The sequence below is a fragment of the Pochonia chlamydosporia genome, chromosome 2 (assembly GCF_001653235.2).
Source record: "Pochonia chlamydosporia 170 chromosome 2, whole genome shotgun sequence".
Lineage (NCBI taxonomy): Eukaryota > Fungi > Ascomycota > Sordariomycetes > Hypocreales > Clavicipitaceae > Pochonia > Pochonia chlamydosporia.
Genome location: NC_035791.1, coordinates 4,563,617 through 4,588,243, shown reverse-complemented (window position 1 = coordinate 4,588,243; position 24,627 = coordinate 4,563,617). Strand labels below are relative to the sequence as shown.

At 50.5% G+C, this 24,627-nt stretch overlaps 9 protein-coding genes across 9 annotated transcripts; 4 read left to right on the top strand and 5 right to left on the bottom strand.

The window, feature by feature from the left end:
* Window positions 1–1,061: 1,061 nt before the first annotated feature.
* VFPPC_03458 (indole-diterpene biosynthesis protein PaxU) lies at window positions 1,062–1,961 on the top strand (the record flags this gene model as incomplete). The annotated part of the gene is made up of 1 exon (XM_018282957.1): window positions 1,062–1,961. One exon carries the CDS (start codon window positions 1,062–1,064, stop codon window positions 1,959–1,961), a length of 900 nt encoding a protein of 299 aa, XP_018147644.1.
* Window positions 1,962–6,286: 4,325 nt separating this feature from the next.
* On the top strand, window positions 6,287–6,993 carry VFPPC_15658 (hypothetical protein; the record flags this gene model as incomplete). Its single annotated transcript, XM_018293411.1, has 2 exons — window positions 6,287–6,626; window positions 6,671–6,993. 2 exons carry the CDS (start codon window positions 6,287–6,289, stop codon window positions 6,991–6,993), a joined length of 663 nt encoding a protein of 220 aa, XP_018147642.1.
* Window positions 6,994–8,100: 1,107 nt separating this feature from the next.
* Window positions 8,101–8,343, top strand: VFPPC_17506 (hypothetical protein; the record flags this gene model as incomplete). The annotated part of the gene is made up of 1 exon (XM_022429209.1): window positions 8,101–8,343. The coding sequence occupies one exon, from the start codon at window positions 8,101–8,103 to the stop codon at window positions 8,341–8,343; it is 243 nt and encodes an 80-aa protein (XP_022285764.1).
* A 3,129-nt stretch (window positions 8,344–11,472) lies between these two features.
* On the bottom strand, window positions 11,473–13,321 carry VFPPC_03455 (far upstream element-binding protein 2; the record flags this gene model as incomplete). Its single annotated transcript, XM_018282954.1, has 4 exons — window positions 11,473–11,582; window positions 11,638–11,782; window positions 11,859–13,210; window positions 13,276–13,321. 4 exons carry the CDS (start codon window positions 13,319–13,321, stop codon window positions 11,473–11,475), a joined length of 1,653 nt encoding a protein of 550 aa, XP_018147640.1.
* Window positions 13,322–13,994: 673 nt separating this feature from the next.
* On the bottom strand, window positions 13,995–14,297 carry VFPPC_15657 (hypothetical protein; the record flags this gene model as incomplete). The annotated part of the gene is made up of 1 exon (XM_018293410.1): window positions 13,995–14,297. One exon carries the CDS (start codon window positions 14,295–14,297, stop codon window positions 13,995–13,997), a length of 303 nt encoding a protein of 100 aa, XP_018147639.1.
* A 1,412-nt stretch (window positions 14,298–15,709) lies between these two features.
* On the bottom strand, window positions 15,710–16,024 carry VFPPC_17507 (hypothetical protein; the record flags this gene model as incomplete). The annotated part of the gene is made up of 1 exon (XM_022429210.1): window positions 15,710–16,024. The coding sequence occupies one exon, from the start codon at window positions 16,022–16,024 to the stop codon at window positions 15,710–15,712; it is 315 nt and encodes a 104-aa protein (XP_022285763.1).
* Window positions 16,025–17,145: 1,121 nt separating this feature from the next.
* On the top strand, window positions 17,146–20,749 carry VFPPC_03454 (WD repeat protein; the record flags this gene model as incomplete). The annotated part of the gene is made up of 6 exons (XM_022428331.1): window positions 17,146–17,179; window positions 17,428–17,509; window positions 17,603–18,914; window positions 18,994–19,204; window positions 19,279–20,438; window positions 20,513–20,749. 6 exons carry the CDS (start codon window positions 17,146–17,148, stop codon window positions 20,747–20,749), a joined length of 3,036 nt encoding a protein of 1,011 aa, XP_022284619.1.
* Window positions 20,750–21,192: 443 nt separating this feature from the next.
* Window positions 21,193–22,020, bottom strand: VFPPC_03453 (mitochondrial carrier protein PET8; the record flags this gene model as incomplete). Its single annotated transcript, XM_018282952.1, has 1 exon — window positions 21,193–22,020. One exon carries the CDS (start codon window positions 22,018–22,020, stop codon window positions 21,193–21,195), a length of 828 nt encoding a protein of 275 aa, XP_018147637.1.
* A 523-nt stretch (window positions 22,021–22,543) lies between these two features.
* On the bottom strand, window positions 22,544–24,305 carry VFPPC_13470 (DJ-1/PfpI family protein; the record flags this gene model as incomplete). Its single annotated transcript, XM_022428879.1, has 6 exons — window positions 22,544–22,655; window positions 22,710–22,768; window positions 22,819–23,235; window positions 23,291–23,412; window positions 23,921–24,121; window positions 24,182–24,305. 6 exons carry the CDS (start codon window positions 24,303–24,305, stop codon window positions 22,544–22,546), a joined length of 1,035 nt encoding a protein of 344 aa, XP_022284618.1.
* Window positions 24,306–24,627: the final 322 nt, after the last annotated feature.

The following is a 24,627-nucleotide window of genomic DNA, read 5'->3' as shown; positions in this document are numbered from 1 at the left end:
TGTCTCACAGCACGAACGCCTTTGATGGTTCTACATCGTGTCGGTAAAAGAAACAAACGGCTCGCTCGAGCGTCCTTGTTGAACCTCATACGAACCCGCAACTTGATCATGGCCGTTGGTACACAACCGGGTTTTGTGTGGTAACCTGAACAACGCTTCACCCTCTTCCACCGCAAACATGTTTGGCCAGTCAGCACAGAGTACAGGCGGTGTTTTCGCTTTTACCACAAATGCAATCAACCCCTACATACAGTCTGTGGTAAAAAACACTTGCCCATATCCAAGTATACACAAATACAGCTCAATATATCCAAGTATACACTAAGACATCTCAATATATCTTAGCACACAACGCGGTATGCGATACCTTCCTTGTTCAAATGCAATCAACCCCTACATGTGTATTGATAAATGTCCATCTTTACCATGCATCGAAGAGCTTCAAAGATTTTTACATGTGTCATTCTCCCAACACCACGAGCCACATGGCTGCAAGGATGGATGGAAAGGGACACCCAGCGGCTTCAACCCCCTGGAAGTTCCCAATCTTCTTCCCCACAATCAACCATGGAGGCTGGAACTTGACAAATGAGCCGGACGGCAGCGCGGGGAAACGATGCCACCCCGAATGCCGCCTTGAGAAGCCTTTAGGCTTCTCAGCCAGTCAGCATCCAGATCAGCATCTTGGAGCCTCGGTACGCAACATCTGGCATCCCGGCAGCACATCAGCAAATGCGATGGCTTCCAATGCGCCGCACATCAGCTTAGTGCAGTATTCGCAACAAGTCAATCCTTCATTGTTAGTTGGGGGCGGGAAAGCTAAAACTTTCCTTGTGCGCGCACGTGTCAAGTTGCATTGGTATCTCAGAAGAGACTATTCTCATCATTCACAAGTCTCATATTTTTGCCAGTGTCCCGTGCAAAGTTTCTCGTTCATGAGCTAGCCACTGTTACGTGGATGGAGTTGTTACATTGGTCAGGCTATTCCCAGACGTCCCGATGCCGTGTGTACACGACCAATCTATAACCATCGGGCTAACAATCCATGATCTCAGCCAATGATGGCTCCAAGTTCGAAGACAGTCGTTGCTTCCAGAGCCGCAGACGAACAAGCCCTGTCCTGGATGCAGAAGCTCAGTCCAGCCGTCTCCTACTATGATCCTCACCAAGAACCGTCTATTCCCGGCTCCGAACCTGAACTTGTCCTGATACTGTCATGGATGGGCGCACGACAAGTCCATATTTCAAAATATGCTCTACAATACCGCAAGATATATCCATCGTCACGAATTCTCATTGCGCAATGCCCCCTTGCCCACGTCATGTTCCCTTGGCGAACACGCGGCGATCTGTCCCCTGCGTTGCCATACCTTCGCGACTTGTCAGAACGTCAACAAAGAGCTGATGAAACTGGCGATACATCGCCAAAGGTTCTTATTCAGATGTTTTCGAATGGTGGCATCCACACGGCCAGCTATCTTCGTAACATGCTTCGCGGCGGACAACCCCATGGCACCCCCATCTTGCCACGATATGTCCTAGTATTCGACTCTTGTCCAGGATACTTCAGATGGATGAGCTCCTACAACGCCTTGATGCAAATGCTCCCATGGTGGTCTGGTCCCGTTGTTCATTCCATCATCGCCATGGTTTGCTTCTACCACTTCCTCCGTCGAGTTCCGGCTATTCAAAATCGAAATGCTCGAGCGCTGAGGTCCCCAGGTTTGTTGGCTAGAGAAGCTAGGCGGACGTATCTATATGGCACAGAAGACGATCTCATTTTGTGGCAGGACGTCGAGGATAATGCCCGGAAAGCCAAGGATGCCGGCTTCACGGTCCGACTGGAGAAGTTTGTAGGGGCCAAACACGTGGCAATTATGAGGTCAGAGCCAGAACGTTACTGGAAAGCCATTCAGACGTCGTGGCTGGATGAGCCAACAAGAGAAGGAGTTCAACAATAATTGGCCAGTTTCGCTGCCGAATTGGGCCATAATTTGTTGGTTGCTTCAACATGCCCGTGGCTTAGAGCATTGGATATGCATGACTTCTATCCTAGTAAGGTCAGGAGGAGGCATTGGAGATGTCCCAGTCGCATGTATCATCAGAGGATGATATAGCATACTTACACAGCATACCAGAGTAGTGGGGTAAATATATACAATATGTGTAGCTTGCCTGGAAACGTAGAAGACCCCATGAAGCGAGTCACAGGAAATATACCACTTCTCTGATGCGGAATGATCTCAAGCGTGCAAGAAAGCGATTTTGTAGGTCATAGTTGTCCTCGCGATAAGCTGCGCCAGGCCATGTCATAAAATTTTCGTGTTCAAATGCAGGAGAACATTTGACGTTCGCCATCTGCATCACATGGTATGATCATGAGATCCAGAACAAAGGGACCGTCTCCGTCCATGTCTATTCATTGCGGTTGATGGCCCAATAACAATATCAACAATTCAACATAAAGGGGCGCACCACCTGTGGCAAAGACTCCTATCCAACGCCAAACTCCTATACATAAGTGGTTCCCAATAACGCCCGCCGCTGCCAACTCCGTCGCCATAGGCGAACAGGCCACTCCACCCCATCTAATGATAATGAACACCACCCGCGCCGTTGTCAACAATGCATATCCGCTCGTAGTATTAAAGTTCTTTTGGTGTTTGCGCAAAGGCATCGTGGAGATAATTCGTGCTTGTAAAGACAAAGAAAAGCAATGCTCCTCAAAAACAAGTCATACGTGGACGCATAGCTTCGTAAGGTGGTCGTTGGTAATCGTCGCTCAGAAGGAAAAACGGTTCGGCACCAAACTGCTCTTCATCCGCCGGCCCAAACTTGATGAAACTCAGAGCCATACGGTACGCCATGGGCTACAGTACGGTATGCGCCTCAGACTCTCTGCTTCTTGCGATGACTCGTTGTGTCACCTTCAGCACTTCGCTTCTCAGGAGCGTTAAAAGCGTCGTCGCCAACATCACCTATCCCTTCATCTTCTTCGGTGCACCTGTCACATTCCTGGTCAAATGCGTGTTGTTCGGCAAATATGCCAGTTTCGCATTGGCCGAAGCACCCTGCGTTCTTGGCTTGTAAACAGGCTAGTTGCTGACCAAGATCATCCCACGTTTGTGACTCGCCGCACTTGGTGCAAGAACCTGAAAAGATCAACAGCCGGCACATCATCAGTCGTGTGTTTGGAGCGTCGGTTGGCAACGGGTCAAGATACCCAATTTCACTCAGAAAGTCAATTGTTTTGGGGAGGCCAAATAGAGGCGAAATAGACCGTTCCCAGTGAATCGCGCTATCCCCAAGGTCCCGCAGTGGCTGGTGCGTAGAGAAGCAAAAATAATAGTAATGACGAATGCGTATCTGTCGAAGTGACGAAAAGGCTTGTGTGACCCTCGTTGTTTGAACGTGCAGCTTGGTGAGAGATCAGGTAAGTGATAATAAAATAGGACCGGAGCGAGTGCGGAAGGAGGCGGAGACGTAGTCGAAACGGGGCAAAAGCTACACGAAGAACAAATGTGTTAGCAAGCAGGCTCCGTCACTGTTGGCTGGTATCCGACTACCCAAATCCCCTAGATGCAGCTGCTCCGATAAAGCCAGGCTGGAGGCAAAGAGCATATGGTTTCCCTACTGCGCAACGAACAACTGCGTTTGAATGTGCGCAAACTAGGAACAGTACACCGAGGTACCCGTGGTGTATGCGGGTATTTGACAATGGCACACAGAAAAGGAACGAGCTGCGTAGAACGTGGAGGAATAGGGGCGAGGCGGCGCTGTGCAAGATACAACAAGGAGGATCTGATCCGCGGAACTTACAGCTGACTGAAAAAGCTCAAAGGTTCTCCAACCTGAGTTACTTGACAGGTAATATGTATCAGGGTACTCGTTCAACCAGTGCTGTCTGGTTTGTTGCCTAATGGCGTCGGCGATGTTACTAATAAGGTGGATTGATCCGTCTCTCAACAGCTCGGTCATAGAACGATCGAAGTTTCAGATACGCGTCCCAGTAGCCAGCTGTACAGCATATGCTATGGGGACAAACGAGTCACAAAACTGAGCGGGAAAAGAATTTGTGCTAGTGAACAGCGACGAATTCAGAGAGTATCAAATGGATAGGTAGCAGTTGGAGGGCATTGCTCCGTTCTTGTGCCGGCTCAAGTCGCACGAGGTCTACTGCGCACAGCCTCTGCAGCCTTCTTGACTTGCAGAGAGACTCAGGCAAACGCGCAGCTCGTCGTTGGCGGAGATTCTGTCAGACTGGCCGAACGGTTCCTCAAGGCTTGGTAATATGAGGTAAAATTGATGTTCGATGGTGGCAACAATGTAGAGGAGGATAGCATTTGGCGTGCTCATGGAGGAGCAACAGAGGCTGGAAGATCTCTGAGCTACGTCGAGTGACGGCGGCACAGTCGTTTTGTGCAGAGTATGGGCAGGGAACAGAGCCAAGAGCTATCAGCCACCAATCGAACCATGAGCCACCCAGACTGCCACAAAATGATGGTGAAATGACGCCAATACGGAGACAGGAGAGAGCGGCACCAACGGGTGCAAATTATCACGCACGGAATGGCAAGGCTCAATATCGTCCGGTGCGAGGTATTGGCTCAGAATGCCGGGCGATGGACCGGATGGCCGGGGGGTTCGAAGTTAGTGGCACCAGGGTGGTGATGGGTGGTGTGGTAGTTGAATGCTGCATACAGGCTGGGCTTGACGCTCCATTCGCAACACTGAACGGCGAACATCTGAGCTGGTGGCCGAGTGTGAACCTTGGCTGCGCATGTCCGACCGTTCGCGACCCTTCGAGAAAACGTGCTGAGACACACACCTCGCAAATTGTTACTTGTCAAGGTGCGGGCGGGTGTGGATGTGTGGTGGGGTGGGCGATGGTAAGACCGTTGACTGTGCCGCAATGACTTTCTGCTTGCCCAAATTTCAGAGGCACCAAACGATGGAGATGCAATCGGAGAAAGTGTCAGACATGAATCAATTCATACAAAGATCCCACTGAATGTGAGAACTTGAAGGATCAATGCATTCTTGATTTGTGACAAAATGGGACCATGGCCCAAGGCAGGCACTAAGGCAACAAATCTGATTCTCAAGACGAGGAAGGCAGGATGGAGTACAGTCTGAGCAAGGCCTTCGTCAAGGACGGCAAGAGCTGTCATCTGTCACATTCTGGCGCATCCCCAGTTGGAACATTTTCAGAGAGGACCCTCACAACCCATGGCAAACCAGACTCCCTGGTGCGAAAAACAGGTCGACTGTGAGCTCGTGCAGGAGAGTACATGGGCACGCCCAGGTGCCAGTCACCCCCGATGGATCTATCAAATTGAAGGAAGTGTTGATGTTTGTCGTTACTAAACTCACAAAATATAGCGTCCAGTTGTCAGCCTGAGTATCCTGCTCTACCAAGCGTGTCGAAGACCCTTTCAGCAACACTCCATCCCGCTTGCTCACCCAGGAGCCATGGCCACATCGATCTCCCCCAGATCTGGGATCGAGCCCTTTTCTCTTGTCTCCATGTCAGGGGTCTGCCTGCAACTGCAACGCATGTCGCGGGCTAGTGGCCGACGGAGAGACAGTCCCACCCTCTTCAAGGAGCTGACCAAGAACTTATGGGATCTGGCCTTGGGTAGCAGCAGCTAACAGTAGGATCTTCCGGCCCAAGTCTGGTGTCTTAGGAAAGTGCATGGCCTCTAGTCCATACATATCTCGAAGCAAATCAAGCAAATCACTAATAGGGCTCACAGCACGGCTTGACTACGAAGCCACAACAATCTGCGAGAGTTGTTGTCAGGTCGTCCATATTGAGGAAGCCAGTTGTTCATGCAAGGGAAGAAAGTGGACAGAGACTCACCATCGGATCACCTCGACGAGAACAGAGCAATACCGTGCATATCGACATGGCCAGACTGACGGGTCTATGGTTGACATTCACAGAGTCATCCTGTCCATTTCTATCCCAAACAAGAAATCGGTCTTATATCTGCTCAAAGTGAAAGGAGGGAGGGGGCTGATGAGAGGCTGCCCATCCTCAAAACAGTCCAGTTCCAAGTGCTGAGTCCAATTCGAGTCAAGCGAAGTGAAAAATTGGCACTGTAACTACTGAGCACTCGACTCCCTAGTATTCATACCAAGCTCAAGACGAACCAGTCGGTGGCGCGATTCGTCTGTGGTGTTATTTCACGGCTCGTGGCTTACCCATTCTCAAGCGCCATGTTTCTGTACCATGTGAGTTGTCAGATCGACCTTGTGCTTTGGTCAGGGTTTCTCTAAGCGTATGAGTTCTTGGTATGAACAGCGACCTGCAAGCTTTTTGGAGGAACTTGTTTGGAGCAGCAGCATTTCGCTCAGCGTCGGCCAGGCCATTCAACGCTCAGCGCCCATCAACAGCTACAGCTTCCACGCTGCTACGGCTACTTCTTGGCCATCGAGGAAGCCCTCGACTTCTCCAACATCAGCCATCCATCGCCAAGGTGGTCACACCCACTCGAACTTTCGCGGCACCCGAGTTAACCCAGGCTTATTGGTTGTCCCTCTGTCCTCACAGGTAGTGCCGATGCATTTGGCGTCTATACAAGCAAGGGCTACGGAGTGGATGCACAGTCCCATGTGGTTTGGCTGCCAGCCCTCAGTCACCTCACATTATGATAACTGGCTGGAGGCGTAGACATGGCGGTCCCTACCACAGGGCATTCCGTGGGAAGCGGCAATATCCTTTGCACAATCGCCATATTAATGGACCAACTCTGTGCGGGGCGGGTCGGCTTGCATCTGCGTTCTGTAGTCGACAGGGCTGCAAAAGTGCTGGATGACAAGCTCCGGAGTACTACAAGCAACTTTATCCATGGCACAAACACGGCACAATACCAGACACAATCATTCAGCGGTCTTCTCCGTGCTTATGATTATGTCGCACGGAAACTAGGCCGTTTCTGCCTCCGCCGGCGCATTTTGCTGACTTCAGAACAGAAACCAGTAATTTGAATGGGAGAGCAGAGAGGTTTGGACTTATTGAGGTTATCCACAGCGTATGAACCCCTCCCATACTATTTCGAATGGTGAAAGAGACTACGTCGGCGGAAAGCCGTACTGCGCCTGGTTTGCGAGTTTATATCTAGGGCAGAAAGTTTGTGGTTCGTGGTATCTCTGTCGAGGATCAAAACTCCATGAAACTCCGTATGAGATGTGACATCTATTCTCTACTTCTCGCTACCTGCACGCCGCTAATATGGACTCTGTACGAGGTGTCGTGATACAGTTCGGAGTTCAACTCTCTTAATGATCCCACATCCGTTTTAATGCAACCTATCTTTACTTCCAAGTTCACCATAGCCAGATACCGGCATAAATGCATCGGTATGAGCCTTCTCACTTTTTGATCATCTGGTACATGTCGCACGATGAACCGCGAGTTCTCTCCACTTGAATTGCGACTTGGGGTACGTACGCCTTGTTGCTTTTACAGGTCATTGAATTGGATATTGTCTAGGCTGATTGACCCTTTGGGATGACACAGAGCAATAGGCATTGCCTGCCCAGCGGCCGAGATAACCTGACTTCAGAGCCGAAAAGGTTTGCCTTCTGGCGAATTGAAATGTGAGTGGACACATACACACACACCCGGCGTTATTCATACATGCAGTTGCACGCCATGATTCAATCTCACTCTTCTGCTCTGCCGAATTTAGCGGTAAGTGCCGCTAAATCGAACTTGACGCAGCGGGACGGGGTTCTATCCATATGGTAGTTCCGAGTCACTCCATTGGAAGAAGGAGCATGCGGATATCTCCTTGTCAAGAAACCCCCAAAGATTAGGTTGATGTCTGTCCAACCTTTACGGAGTACAATCCCACCATGGATTGTGTACAACGTTTGACTGTCAAGTTTGGTGCAGACCATCCCTACCAAACCGATGCTACAAAGAGAATGCAACTATCGAACTGTAGTAGCTGTCGCACAATGTACTCCGTATAGTGCTGTAGATTGTCGGTGCTCTCGAGCTATAGTGGAACAGAAGATCCAAAGCTGCTTCTTCGCTTTTCAAACGCCCAACGCCGAACAAGGCAAGATTCGGCCAGACGACTGACGTACATGACGCGAACACTCCGGCTAGCCAGCGAGCGTCCAGAATCATCCAAATATGCTTGCGGCTTCCAGCTGCCCAGTTTGGTTCTTCCAGGTTCATTGGGGATCCCCATGAGGCTTCTGGCTGTAGTGTGCAGCGCACCAATGACAATCATGCCTGGTCATTGTCGTGTGCGAGGTGCGGATATGTTGGAGGACAAATACAGGAAAAGTCGAACTTTTTCTGACGCTCTCTCTTTGCGGGAATAGATTGGTCCATGTCCATTTGTTTGCGACTGCATGAGCCTGCTTTTGTTATACCGTTGAAGTACGACAGGCACTGACAACTGGGTCACAAGGTACTTCAAGTTGAGCATTAAGAGGATAATCGAGGTGGCTTTCCTTTCCACTTCCCGCTTCCGCCGAAAATGGCAAAATCGTCAATTGGAATAATAAATATTCAACTGATTGAAAGAAATGTATTGCTTTGGGTACCACGCGTCAGACAAGAACTATGATGCGAGCACACGACGAACCAAAAGTCGCAAATCCACCAAGCAATCTCGGAGCACATTCCGTCAATGGCAAAACAGCAAGTATTGAGGCCAAACAACAGGATATCAGTCAGACAGGAGTTCGGTTCCAGTCCCACCTACCAGAATGCAACATGAGTGAGATCTGACACAAAAACCATTGTGGTCAGATGCTTGCATGCCAGAGGCATCCAAGTGCTTCTGGTGTTCGGTGTATGTATGGTGGACCAAGCATACCTGTTGCAGTCGAGGGACTAACGATGGAGCAAACAAATACAAACGACTAAAGCATACAGAGTAAAACCATCCATGTTGGCGAGTCTCGTACAGTACATACAAAGAGCGCACACTTTCAGCTGGGCTAACTGGCCTGTGTTTGAAGCCAATTACTGCTACTCCTGCTGCTACATCAAACGCTCTTATGGCCTCTTCTTTGCACTGACGATGGACGGGCCGGAGTTGGTGTCATCAAACCAGGCAAGGTAGCAAGACAACTGCAGCTGGGTTGAATTAATGCTCCAGGAGACGATTCTCGATTCCAGAAGAAACATGCACAAATCTCCCGTTCAGGTCTCCTGCATTGATGTGCGACATGATTTGCTATGTACGGGCTCTAGAGTAGCAACAAAGCAAATCCAAACTCACCAACCACGCAACCAAAAAGAAGTAGGAGAAGACATGACAGTCTCGGCTCGATTGTCTCCCCACACTCTGAACATCCGAGTCTGCTAAATAAACCCTATCGCCCCAAAACACGTGTCCGCTATTCATTGCAGTTGTGCAGCAAATTATCTGTTTGGGCTTTGCGTTGGTCTGTCTGAGCAGTAAGCCCTGCCGTGCATCTGTCACAATTATTACCCCGTGCGAACAACTTGAACAGAGATGCAAACCATTCCCGGAAACATTGGGGAATAGACTCACAGGTTCACGACTCATGTCAGAGCATTGCACCATCGACCAGGCCATAATGTTGACTTTTATGCATGTATCTACAGTCTGTGGTCAAAAGTATTTGCCCATATCCAAGTATAACACAGCTCAATATGCCTCAGCATACAACGCGAAATGCGATACCTTTCTCTTGTTTAAATACTTTTGACCTCCCACTGTACGTCCTCCTTGTCACTCAAAAACGCGATTCTGCATGCATGACATGCATTCCCGTCTCTGATACTGCGTTTGCTGTCTAGAGTCTCAACTCACCCCATGTTCTTGAGCCGTTGCTTGAGGCGTTGGCCCATTCACACATCGTTGGATTAGATTTCTCGTGAAAGAAAGCCAGAACACTTGCTTGGTCCACCCATGTAAATCGTAACATAGATCCAGTGGCACACAACCATCATGTCGACCTAAGATTGTGCAAGATATCCGCATAAGGCCAACCACGTTTCTTCATACACGGTACCTATTTTCACCTTCCCTTCACCAAGTATTTACTTCACGTCAAGCTGAACATCGCACGAACAAACAATTTTGTAAACATTATAGCCAAATCAAATCATTCATCAGCATCTACGGCACGGCTACAAGTACAGCCCACGTCCTGCAAACTCCAAGCCTAGTTTCCTGTCCCACCAAAAATGAATAACAAGTACCTGATATAGTTCCACTGTTCCTTCCAACTCCCTTCCGCCTCAGCAAACTATAGCGCATAGCCATAGAAATTCAGATACAGACGACGAAATAAACACAATACAAAAAGCCCAGGTACCTTGATGGGCACCTTGGTGCTTTTTTTGGTCTCTCAAGCAACCAATGCAATGGGAAATACACACGATAGTGGAGAAAACGTAACTGATCAAAAGCATGCCAAGGCCGTATCCAAGTCTCGCGGAAGGCATCACCCACTTCTGCTTTGTTGTCAAAACATTCCGTGAAATTATCAATGTTGCTGGGGCACCCTTGTTGCTGATGTAGCATGAAGGCAACGGACGGCTTGCAAAGATGTAAGCTTGGGGGCGAGTCCTCTTTCTGATAGGCACCGTGCGCTCGTGCTCAGGCCTTCCAGCATTTCTCGGTTTAGTTGGTATCCTGTCAAAAGATTCATCTCAGAGCCAGTCAGGTCAATAGGCGCTCGGTTCAAGTCATCAGGTTCCATGCAGTTGGCTTGTTTCTGGTTCCAAGGTCACATTTCGTCCAATGTCAGGAACAAGGGATAAGAAGACAGCAGTGGGACAGGCATATAAATCGAATCACATGCCCTGATATGAACGTCCCGGTCCCAAGCCCTGCTCCATCTCATTGGTGACACATCAAAATCATATCAGATCAGCTGCTCGGCTAGTACTGTAGCATAAGTTGTAGAGACGGCCGTCTTGCGCAAACAAAAGTATCAAGACCGAATGCAGACGTGTCACCGGGACGTTTTCTTAATCCCAATCCGTTTTTCGGTACTGTCCTCTGCAGTGAGGCAGAGTAAGGTGACCAGTAGCAAAAGACGAAACCAAACATGGCACGACTGTTAGCGTTTTTTGGATAGCTCCCATCATGGGACGACTTTGTCAACAAAAATAGAAGAGAAAGAGTGAGAGGGTATGAGAGTGAGAGAGAGGGGGGGCCCGGGTCAGCGAGAAGAGGTCATATGTTCATCAGAGACAAAACGGGTTCGTCGCCAGGGGAGAGGGTCCCGTGTGATGCGCAACGGAGGAGTATGAGTGGCAAAATCAAAAAAGTCAAAAGGACAGTTGTACATGCGCTCAAGCCATCAGTTCATGTAGCATCCAGTAAAAGATGGTGATGTCAAATCAAGTCAAGGCATCTCAGATGGTCCTCAGGCTGCGGGTGTTTACCACAGTCCAAGCTCAATCAAGGTCACCAAGTCTAGATATGCACGTAGTCGATATCATAAGTGAAAGGGTATCATGGGTTAGGAGCCGGGAGCAGGGGCGCCAGTTTGGGTTCCGTCGCCATTATTTTGTTGTTGTTGGTGCATCAAGGATTGGTACCACAAGGCAACGTAATTTTGATATCCACCGTCTATGGTCACCTGTTAGACTAGAATAGAATTGCGGGAGAAACGTGTTGCGCTTACATTGAGCATACGGATCCGACGCATCACCGGACGAAGCCGCTGCAGGTTGGTTAGTAGTGGAATCAGGGCCTTGAGAATACGACGGCCGGTCGTAGTCTTGATGCCCGCGGCCACGAGGGGGGCCACCAGAGCCGCTCTTTTGTCGCTACGAGTTCATGTCAGCCAAGTGTCATGAATTTTGGGAAACAGGGGACGGGAAGAAGTGGTCGGTATTGACTTACCACAGCATCAACTTTCTCATCGATGGCCAACTTGGCACGCGCGATACTATCACGGGTACCAATCAGGGCAATTTCTCTCTGAGTCTCTCCCGGGCCAGATGACTGGGCAACGTTGATCTTGCAGCCAGTTGTATTTTGCATCTCGCGAATGGTCTCACCACCCTTTCCGATAATCATGCCAACAGCATCGGATGGGACATAGACGGAGTCGTTAATTTTGTCAGGGCCGGCACTGCCAGTAGAGTCCCTAGGAGGCGGCTCAGAACGGAGAACAGGCATGGCGGCAGCTTTCTTCGCTGCAGGGCCGTCGCCTCTCGTGTCACTATCGACGATCTCCATAATGAAGTCTTTGGCACGGGCTGCGGCTTCCACTGTGCCAATGAGGTTTACAGGGCGCAAACCATTGACGCTCTTTGACTCCCCGACAATATTGATGTGGCATCCAGAGCGTTCCTGAAGATCACGAATGGTCTCACCTCCACGACCAATGATCAAACCTACAGTCCGATCGGGAACCATGATTTGCATGTGGTCTTCACCGTCTCGCAGTGCTGTTGCGCCGCCTTTATTGGCGTCGCGAGTTTTCTCCTGAGGTCGGTTCAATGCACCCATGCCGCTGTCTTCGATGATTCTGTTGATGGCGTCCTTGACTTCGGCACGACGGGGGCGTGGACCAGAGATCCTACACTGGCGGAATGGGCCACCATCGGTAGCAGCTAGGAATTGCACACGGCAATTGGTATCTGCCTCTATACGACGCAGGTTTTCGCCCTGCCGGCCAATGATCAAACCTACCAGGCTTGATTCGATTTGAATCGTCTCTGAATTTTCGTCTCCTCCACGCAGCGGCGATCTGTCTCGTCCGCCGCCTCCACCTCCACCTCCGCCGCCTCCACGAGGCGAGAACCGACCTCTGCCAGGTGGCGAATAGGAACGATCGCGTCCATAGTCACGACCATGCCCGCCACGACGGTCGTCTCTGTAGTCCCCGCGAGGGGGGGAGCGTGATCGCGAACGTCGATAGTTGCGATCACTATTTCTAGACTCGGAGCCGTATACAAGTGGTCGATCATAGGACGTGGCGCCGTTGTCGGCAGCGTAAGCTCGGGCCTTGGAGACAATGTCGTCAAAGTTCATGGTGCCAGAGTTGATGGGCCGAATGGCACTCAGGTCAACGTTTCCACTGGATGTTGGGGCCGGGAGTCCATGACCAGGTGCACCATAGCCAGGAGCAGCGCCTGGAGGCGCAGCCTGATAATGAGAAGGTTGCGCGGATGAAGCTGGAGGAGGATAAGACTGTCCAGGTGGTCCAGGTGGCGTTTGTGATGAAGCACCGGCTGAGCGCTGAGCGGCTACGGTGTTCGTTAGCATTGCTAGTTGGTCGTAGTGAGCGCAGTATACCATCAGGAAGTCTCACCTAGTGCCGCAAGTATGCTTTGAATATCGGGATGCGAGTCGGCCATGGCGATTAATTTTGCTGAGATGGGACAATGGGAGGGGAGAATTGAGAGGGATAAGGTGACGGCGCTGGGAGAAGGGAGAGGTCAAACGGGGGAGAGATTTTGTCGCAAAGGTTGCAACCGGCAAAAGGAACGACCTGATAGGCGATTTATAGGGTTGCCGTGGCCAGCTAGGCCGAGCTGGCTGATTCAGATAGTATGACTAGCACAACTGCTCGAAGGCACGGAGTAATGACTGTTGATGTAGTCTCGAGGCTGGTGATGGAGGGGATTTATGAAGCCTCATGACTTTGTCGCTTCTGGGAACTAAGCATAAATTTTCCAGGTTCTGCGGCCGGAAGAACATGTCGCCGGCCATGAAGAAGCGTCAACTGGTTGGAGGGCAGGTCAGAAACACGGAGGTGGCAAGCGCTAGACAGCAAGCAAGGCGCTGTGGACATCAGAGTTCAGGTATCAATTGATCAATTAGTGGCTGGTGACCCACTGCAGACCCGTGCCAGACTGATGGGGGTCACGGGGCACAAAGAACTTCCAGACGTCAGCATTCAATGTTCATTGTTTGAGATCAGACCAGGACTGACACCGTGGGTCAACTTTGACATTACTGAACATTTGAAGTCTGGCCTGGTCAATTTAATGTTCTGGTCTGGTCTTGCTGGTCTCATTTGTTTGTTCGTCACTCCATCTCTTCCATGAGCCACTTGGCAACGCCACCAAGGATGAAAAGATTCCAACTATTTTTGCTGCCGTGCTGAAAAGATGAAAAGCAGAGGCGCACACGGCAACAGGGCCCAGGTACTGGTTGCAAATACATCAATATCAAATACGTGTCTGGTATGCTTGGAGTACAATACAGGCTGCACGAGACTTGGTCACAAAGCATAACATTGAATGCTTCGGGGCTACTGTTATTCAATGGTTCAATGGAGTTTGATGGATGTTGCATGTGGACCGTGTTGACCAGACATGCAAGAGACATGATACACGGACTGGACTGTCAAGTATGTTCCGAAAAGCACCAGACACCAGACGCATCAATTGATGAAGGTGCATCTCCGGGCATTTTCAACAAACAATGCCTATGACTCTTTTTCCTTCTCCCTCCACGACAGCTCCGGTAAGCGGCTTGAACGGAAATAGTCAACTATTGTCCACCCAACAAGTCCACAACAGTCAACCTTTCAGGCACGGCAGCTGGTATGCGAATTGGTTGGGTGGCTGTGCAAGCGTCGTTCGTGTTGACAAGTCACGAAGAGTCAGACTCAGGGACCTGGACATGAACCACTGCAAAGTCCAGACCGCCAGACACCACACCACACCACACCACACCACACAAACCACACACCCCGAAGCTGTCCAACCATTTGGCATTGATCAAACTCAAGGGTCTCCCGGCCTTCTGCGGCCTGCCTGACCTTTGGCCCGTCTTCGAGACGTCTCGACTGTTACGGCAATCGGCCCCATACCATCCATACCTGTACCTAGGAACATGGTCTGGTGGCATGTCGACGGAGTGGCGTTTGCACCGAACCATCGCACAGCACAATCTGTGACGCGGCCCATCCAATAGACTGAACAGCGAAATGCCCTCCGTGCCTCTCAAGAGCATACTGAACTGGTTTTAAGTGTGTCCAGACGTTTTCTTAAAAAGCTGTGTGCCGCCCGCAAGGTACCAAACGCCGACTTATCCGGAAAAAATGTCAAACTCACGGATATGCGCCATGTCGATATATTCAGCGCTCCCAACCTGCCATGTTTGACATTTTGAATTTGCTGAGCATTTAAATATGAGCACGCCAAGAATAGCTCTTCAATCAGCCTCATCAGCGAACAACTTCACATCTTTTTCCGAATTTCATCTCAACTCCTGCCGCTTCCCAACCCACCACCGCCGTTAACATCAGCCCCCCGGACACCAAGCAGTGTTCTAAAGGCAGACTCCCTGCTTGTCCAGCGCTTAAGGCGACAAGTTTGTGCAAATGTGTAGGCGAGTTCTGATCGAATATCGGTGCAAGCACCAAGTCTACCGAGGAAGTACCAGATGCTTTCACGAGCAATGCCCCGGTAGAAAAGACGAAGTATCTTACGACTCAGATGACTGTCCACAATGTGAAGGCAGAAAAGGATTTCGATCAGCGAGATGGTGCCCGGTTGGCTGTTGCAGTTGCACCGTCATGTGAAGAATCCTGGCGTCGGATACCTTGTGCCTATTTACAACACCGCAGAGTAAAGGTGTACGATATGCCTACCGGCTTATTCATGCTTTGTCGACATAAAACCGGATACATATATGCTTACACGACATTCAACGCTGGCAGTCCACAAACCAAGAGCTATTGCGAGCTGAGAGCGACGTATTGAAGCTATACCGGGAATTTAATTTCATCTGCATTAATATTGGCATGGAGTTCCGGGGAGTTGATGGTTTGCTGTATTTTCAACCGTTGGTTTTCCTTTGACACAAACTAGTAGTCCCGCCGTTCCTTGGAGACAAATACAGAATGCGTACGGAACCGGGGCTTGGGCTATTGCGCAACAGGCGAGACATGACACTTCTCGCTCAAACGTCACTATTTCGGAGAAGGATGTGAGTGTTGTGCATGTCGGAAGCACAAAGCACACCATCTGAATCTTGAACTTGGGGGAAGTCGTTGGGACGGTCCACATTGATCGCGCTGTTGCCCGCAACCGTAAAGCCAAGTACATGCAGATCCTCCTTGGACGGACTCTTATTTCGGATAGCACGGCCAAGGTGGGCCAGTTTTTAAACATTTGGACATGCAGAAATGCGGAACAAATACGAAATATGGTGACCGAAGCCCGTTGGCCTCGTTAGTAACGCAGGAGAATTGGAGCTTGGTGAGCCGAGATGCCGCGAGATGCCGCGAGATGTGCATTTGCGAAGGCGGCGTGAATGGATTCTGGAAAATGGCAGGGACCAGGGAGACGTGTACTGATGGGAGAAGCCAAAAAGGACAGGCTCGGGAAAACAGAATAATTTTGGAGGCATTGAAATATTCTTTGTTGGATAATCAGGGCGGCGCTTGTTGAGAATGGATGGGCGGCTTATTCATTTAAAGAGTCTTGCAACAGAAAAGACAGAAGATTTGACCAAGTGTGATGTGTGTATTTGATGTCAACTGGTGTCTGGTGTGTTGATGCGACCAGACGATCTAGCGCTTCAGGGTCCATCCACCATCCATTGTCTGTGCGCATGCAGCGTAGCGCATCTTGATGGGGACCAGACAGAGACAGACCAGACTTTAAAAATCTTTATGCTACCAGACAGTAACAAAAAGTGCTGCACAGTATTGGCTGGACTGATTCGTTCACTTTCCATTGGACACTTGTATGTCCTTTCCGCAATTTTTGAGTTGTGCAAGCGTGTCCCTGATGCTGGCCAGACGACAAGCGCCAACTTCGTGCCTCCATTGCCATCCCAACCTTCCATGTGGCCCTCCATTTTGCCCCAAGATTTTAGGCTAAGTGAAGTGGAGGAAGCCAGGACCTGGTCCTAGTCAGGCCAAGGTCAGCTTGCGTGACATTCAAGTCCGACCAGACCAGACCAAACCAGGTCAAACCAGACCGAACCAAGACGTCAGTCAGAACCAGCCGTGGAACTTTATCCATCCATGTCTGTCTGTTTGTCTGTCTGTCTGTCTGTCCTGCCGCTGGACCCCAGATTCTCCCCGTACCACCATCGCTGACTGAAGTGTCGATCTGCGCTATGCTGGGGCCTCCATTTCCTTACATTGCAACTACATCATAATACACCATTCAACTGCTGCAACCGCTGCCATCGGTTACGAGCACAATATCTCTGCGCCATGGCTAAGAAGGCGCGTCAGAGAATTAGCTACGGTGAGTGTCTTTTTCTGCCTTGCTCTCTCATCGATTTCAAAGGCCACAGCGTCCATGGTCTACTCGAGCTTTAACTCAATCTCGTTTGCTGTGTGTGGTGTTCGTGGTGTTGGGGAAGTGAAGCTTGCCCCGCACGCGAGCTCCTCCCTGCTTCCCTTCTCATGTCTGGTCCTCGTCCTCGTCCGAGACATTGCTCTGTTCAGTTCAATTCAATTCGGTACTAATCAATCTTCTTTCTGCTTTCACAGTTCTCGAGAACGCCAAATCCTCTGAGGGAGGCCACCGCTTAGGCGTAAACGGCCTTGCTGTCGATACGAACAATGGCATCCTGTAGGCCGCATCCCAAACCTCTTGCGAGACACCGCGAACTACATTTCCCTGCGTCGCTTCATGGTTTCATCACTAACAGGGACCTTGCTACAGCTACTCTGGTGGACGAGATGGCATTGTCTGCGCCTGGGACCTCGACCTCGATCTCAAATCGTCCTCCTCCGTGACGGACACCTCACTAGAAAAGAAGCCATCCCGGAGCAAGTTCCGTGCCCAAGTACAACCCCATACCCACTGGATAAACGACATAACCTTGGCGCAAAATAATACTGCATTGGTCTCAGCCTCGTCCGATCTTACCGTCAAGGTATGGCGGCCTTACTCGGAGGAGGACAACACCCGTACCATCGCAATCGGAGAGCATGCCGATTACGTGAAATGTGTTGAGACTCCACCGGCCGATATGAATGCCAACTGGCTTGCCTCTGCCGGTTTGGATCGCAAAATTTGCCTCTGGGATCTGAACGGAGCTGGAAAGACTCTCGAGGTAGATGTCAGGGGCGAGGAGATCCCGGAAAAGGGATCTGTCTACGCCTTGGCTGTTGGTAGAGGCCTCATGGCATGCGGCGGGCCGGAAAAGATAGTTCGCTTGCACGATCCACGGACTGGTGACAAGGTCTCTAAATTGGTCGGCCACTTAGATATCATTCGGTCTATTCTCATTGATGACTCTGGCGACACGATTCTGAGCGCCAGCGCCGACAAAACCATCAAAATGTGGAGTGTCAAGGGTGGTCGCTGCATGTATACCTTCACAATGCACGACGAAAGCATTTGGTCTCTGTTCTCGGAAGACCCGAGCCTTGGAGTATTCTATAGCGCTGATCGATCTGGACTTGTAGCCAAGACTGACGTTCGAGGCAGCATAGAGGATATTGACAATGGGCTTAGTCTGGCAGTCGCGGAGGAGCATTGCGGTGTATGCAAGGTCGTTGCTGCTGGCGGCCACATCTGGACTGCTACAAACCGGTCGTCGGTCAATCGTTGGGGTGATGTCGACACCAGCACCGATACTAACCTCCCAGAGCGGTTCCGCCATCAGAGGGCTGCATCTGCCGCATCCAACAAGCTGCGTCAAGCTGCTGTAGCACCAAATGCTCAGAACGCGAATACAAATAAGAAGGAGATCGCCCCAGAGTCCATTCTCCGTATTTCCAATACTGCCGTTTTCCCTACTCGCAGCACCTTCAGTTCAGAGTCCAACAACTTGAACGAGACTTTGGGCAGACGGGGGTCGGAAGTTGTGGTAGAGCAACAGGATCCAGAAGTGAAGCCAATTCATCAAACACCAGAAGAGACCATCGAAGGCCAATTTGGACTTTTGAAACACAAGATGCTCAACGATAGGAGACGGGTGTTGACATTGGATACTGCTGGTGACGTCCTGCTTTGGGATCTTCTTGCTGTAAGTCACATCATGATCAATCGGACGGCATATTTAGTTAGTTTGTCGTCTCTAACCACTGTCCTGCTGTCTTTTGTAGTGCAAGCCTGTTCAAAGTTTTGGCAAACAGCATCTAGAAGATGTTGAGGCCGTTGTCAATACGCGGGAAGCCGTGGCACCGTGGTGCTCAGTAGATTTGAGCTCTGGCAATCTCACCGTTGTCCTGGAGCCTTTCAACTGTTTTGATGCCGAGATATACGCGGACGAGTTGAAGTTGGATGAGCCAATAGAGTTTAGGGAAGATCAGAGAAGTACGCGATCGCCCACGCACTGCATTTCCATACCTGAGTATTTTGTATCATGTTTTTGCTAACGCACTAAGCAGTCAGCCTCGGAAGGTGGATTTTGAGATACCTCTTCGCTAATTTGATTGACGAAGAGATCAAGCGGGATGAGAGCTACAGGCAGAAATTGAACGAAGAGGTTGCGAAGAATCAAGCCGCCACTCGGGCCAATGCTCCTACCTCGATTGATATCCCCTCAGCGAATGTTTCGAACTGGGACAAATCTGATCAAGTTACCACCCCTCGAGCTAATGGCTCACAGCTTCATCAAGGCACGCCTGGTTTGGGAATCGGCCTCGCAACTCCCGGTCCTGGTGTGACGCTGCCAGGTGTACCAGAAGAGGCTGTGTCTAGCCCTCTGAGCCCAGCTGAGAAGGGAGACAAGGAAGACTACTTTGCCAGCGGCAGCGCAGGTGTGTCCAGTGCCCCAGCTGCAGAGTCGGTAGACGCAAAGACGTCGATGGAGAACGGCAATGAAAAGGGCAAGGACAAGGAAAAAGAAAAGGATAAAGACAAAGATAAAGCAGCCGATACAACGAAATCGCCTGGCAGCACCTTTGGAAAGAAGTTCCGAATGTCCTTTAGCACCAAGAAACTAGGTCGATCATCGTCGCAAGCAACTCAGGAGAAGCCTGTAGTCGTTGACGAAAAGGCGGAGGAGTCCGAGTCATCGTCCACAAATGAAAAAGAAGTAGATGATAGCTTCTTTGGAGTCATCCAGAAGATTCGAAACGACTACGACAAACAGTTTGCCGACACACCAGAGAAACTGATCGAAACCAGAGTCACACCCAGTCTTCCAAACGAAACTCCAGTCTTGAAGCTTCCACATGGAACCAAGATCATTCTTCAAGAGGAGACGTCTGGTGGCAGCGCCAATGTCTATCAAGGAACAGTCCAGAACGTTGGCAAGGATGCCGACATTATTGAACAAAAGGCTCCAATGTGGCTTGGGGACGTTTTATTGCAGAACCTCGTTCCCTTCAAGGAGCCAGTCAAAATCTCGTTTGTTCTTCATCCTATGGGAGACCTGTCTGCTCTGTCGCCGGCAGACGGGAATAACAGATTAAACGCAAACAGAATGTTGCGAGTCAAGAAAATCTTGGCCTATGTTGCCGAAAGGATTGAGGAAATGCCCGAGGAACCAGAGCCCAATGCGCTACCTCCTGAAGAATATCTCGAATTGTACTGTAATGATCAGGTATGTGTAATTGCTTGTCGAGAATGAGTTGCCAAGGCCGCCAATTGTGACTAACGTGTTTATTTTCCTGACAGCTCCTTGACCCTTTGATGAGTCTTGCAACAATCCGCACCCATGTGTGGAAGAGCGGTAACGACGTTGTGTTGTACTACAAAGCCAATGGGCGCAAGGAGATCATACCACCCAAGCCAGCAGCATCGATGATTCCAGCGGATACACCAGGGGCACCAGGACCAGTAGGAGCCCCGGCGACACCGGCGGAATCTTCTGCTGCTGCTACTGGTACGGCTACGGCTACAGCGGCGGCATAGCGAATATTCAATGGTTGAGATTAGGATGTGGTGTTGTGGAAAGTATTATTCCCACATTTCTATTTTGGGGAGTCAACGAATCGGTCTATGGGAATTGCGTCGTCTTTTTATTCGCTTTGAAAATAACCATACACTTTGGAGCATAACGCACGTCATTTTCAACCACACTTCGAGGTTTATGTGTCAGCGGCAATGGCAATACCCCCCCCAGCGCTATACCGTATTGTTTCTGCTTCTGTTTAATGCTTGTTGTTGGGCTCTTTTAATGTACAAATGGTGGCCCAGCTGCAAGGCTCTGTAGTTAGTGCAGCTTAGACTAGCAGTTATGAGAGTTTGTCTATATGCTTTTGGCTTCCGTCCCCGTGTCTTCCTTTTTCCTTTTTGTGTCGTTTTGCCACACATATCGTACAACCATCTCCCCTTTTTTGTCACCGCACACATTGTCATGAAATGGCGCCCATGGTATTAATAGCCCACTGATAGCTCCCCAAGAAAATGGCACCTCCCACAGAAATCCAAGTCACTCTGGGTGCAACCCCAGCAAAGAACGGCCGGATACCGTCCTCCTTCATCAACCTCCCAAACACTTCCAGGACCGACACCCTCTCCTTGGACAACATGACTCTCGTCTTCAGCACGTCCAACGGTGTCGTAGCGGCAGCCGAAATAGCCCCAGCTATACTTCCAAACAAAGCACTCTCCACGGCCGTCACATCCTTCCGCGACCCCTTCTCCCGCTTCAACCGCCACGCCTTCATCGCCTCCCACAGCGGAAACTGAATCACCGTAAACGGCACCTCCCTAAACACCGTTATACCCCAACCCCTATACAGCTCCCTCCACACGGTACCCAGCCCCCGCGTCGAATACTGCGACAATATCGCGCCCAGCGCCGCCCTCGACGAACCCCCGTGCAGTCCCGCCTGCGCCCTCTGCTTCACCACCTCTGTCGGCACCCTCACCGCACAGGCTGCCACCTCCCCCAAACTCGCGGCAATCATCTGCGTCACCGCCTCGGGCAGCGCTCCCTGCCTCTTCAAGATGTCCTTTGTCGTCTCGTACGTGCAGAAGAAGAAGGCTGCGCCGGGGGCGGATCCGACCACCGCTGAGCCTATTCCACGGTATATTCCGGAGAAGCCACCTGATGGGAAGAAGCCGGCCGATGATTGGAGTCGGGTCTTGAGTGTGTCGAGGGGGAAGAGGGAGAGGTCGACTGTCGTTCCGGCGAGGGCGCCTGCCAGGAGGGCGGTTTGGAAGGGTGGGTTGGACATTATTGCTTGTGTTTAAGAAGATTGGATGGCGGGTGGGAGAAAAGGCCGAAGCCTTACTCTCGTTTCGGGGGGGGCTTAAATAGCGATGTGGCTTTGGTAATTGGGTTGGGGAGAAGGTATGAGTAAAGCATGAGGTCGAGATAATTTGGGTGATGCGGACAGTAAGCTGTGGTGTTATCGATAGCGGATTGCGGCTGTCTCCGGGGTCGGAGCCGAGGGGTTGGTGATTAGTTACCCTGCACCGAGGGTAGCCGGTGATGGATAATGTGCTTGAACGAGTGCAGATTTTAAGTGCCTACCTAAGTAGGTGGGTAGATATTTAAACTATTGTTTGTGGTTAAAGTTGGAGGCAGTCAATACGAGTAGGTGTTGTGACGTTACTATCATGTAGCCGTTACACCTGTTGCTAAACTCCATTTCACTTGCACATACCTGCCTCACGATGACATTGCAATCTGGTTGTCCTTACATATACTCGCTACATGTCACCGAATTATCGATGAATCCATTCTTCCTCCTTCGATCAAGAACCGCCCAAGCTTCTCGCCAAAGCAACAAGCTTCTCAGACAATAGGGCAACATCCCCCGGAAACCGAGCACTAACATAATTGTACGTCTCATCCTCAACAACAAACCTAAACAAGTCAGCCCAATTCACCAACAGAAAACTTCACATTCTTCACACTCACGGTCCCGGACCAAGACTCCCCCTAAACTGCTTCGCCGGATCATCCAACGCCTTGCGAACCTACAACCCGTTAGCACATCCCCGACCCCCAAACACCACGAAATACTCACACTCTCTTCCACATCAGCACTACACGCCCCATACGTCTTGTAATAATCCCCCAGAAACGCCCTCGTCCCCCAAAACGCAACCTGCTCAAACCTTGCCGGCAGAGTCGTCGTAACAGCATCGTGAATCGCACTCCTGCCATCCTCGCCCTTCGCCTCAGAAAGGACCATGACGCCGTGGCACACCGCCCCAACAGCCTTGCTACTAGGTTTCTTAGTCTTGGGGAAGAAGTCCAGTAGTAGCTTATGCACGACCGCCGAGTCAATGACCTGCCGGACGGACTTTTCGTGCCCGCCAGGCAGGAAGACGAGGTTGTAGTCGTCCAGTGAGAAGGATGGCGATGTCCATGCCACGGGGTTCGCCCATTCCGGCGACTGGGACACGGTGTTGTATTGAGATACTACTGATGCTGTGGCGCCCTGAGGAAATGTAGTTAGAAGTCGTGTAAAGTGGTGTTTTGGGTGTGTCTCGTACGAGGAGTTTCTGAGTGAGGCCTTGCAGCATTTTGGCATCGCAGGCGGGGGATTTGCCATTTTCCGTGGCAACTGTTACGTGGAATCCGGCATCTTTGAAAGCCATGAACGGGACGGCGGTTTCTAGAATTTCCAGTCAGTCTGGCTGTGTTGTGTAGGACTTGTGAGGATGGGTGGAAGGGAGGGGAGTGAGGCAAACCGGTCGGATCGTGGCCATAGTCGGCCATTAAAAAGACAATCTTGGCCATTTTATTGCAGGGCTACAGCTACTTGTTGCTTGGAATGGATGAGCGATTGAATCTGTACGGTGTAGGATGAACAAGGTATAAATGCAGAAGAGGTGTTTCCGTCTCACTTTGAACTCAAAGTTGCAGCCTCGGCACGGTCTAACATTTGAACTTGGTCAAACATCCGGTAGCGCGAACCACCAAACTCTTGAAGGATTCAGTGGCCAATTTCCCAGTCTCTTCCTCTCGCAGAAATTATTGATATTTATTGATGCCCATGACTTTAGACAATCAAACACCCAGTCGTTACAAATCCTATCTAATACCAGTCACACAAACTACAACTCCGGGATAACAACCGGGATAACCATCCACCAACCATCACTACATCCCATCACGCATACTAGTCCCAGACTTGGACGTCTCCTCCGCAGACTTCTTCGTCCTCTCCTGCAACTTCGAAATCTCCTCCCTCCCCGACGGCGCCCTATCCGCCTTCACAGCCTCCTCACTATCCGACGCAAGTTCCGGCTTCCAGTGCCCAGCGCCCTTCTTCTGCTTATCCAGCGAATCCCGCTTATGTTTATCGTAGTCCGCGTCCGTCTCTGCAAAGCAAACCGGTCAGCTTGATATACTTCCTTGTAGACAATGCATGAAATACATACGACTAGACGACTCCTTCAATCCGAGCCGGCTGCTCGTCGAGATGCTGAACCCGCGACCAACGACGGGCAGGCTCCTGGCTCGTAGGGCGGCAAAGCCAACGGTGCGTTGGGCAGACATCATCATGACGGTGATTTCCAATGGACGAGTTCCTCAAAGTACAGCTTGTCGGCAATTGGAGTGGTGAGTGTTGGAGTTGGAAGTATAGTTGGACAGTGTTAGATGACAAGGCTAGTTGGGAGTGTTTGAGGTCAAAGTCAAAGGGAAGAAATGGAGGAATTGAAAAGCATCCGACGTAATTGGAGAATATTCCATCAAGCTAAATATACGGACCTTGCCCTGCATCTTCGTTCTGGTCGAATGCCTTTGTGGAGTATTTCTGACGTCACGATTGCGATGCACATCTGGTCCATTCTAAGGATGCCCATCACCACGACACACACACGAC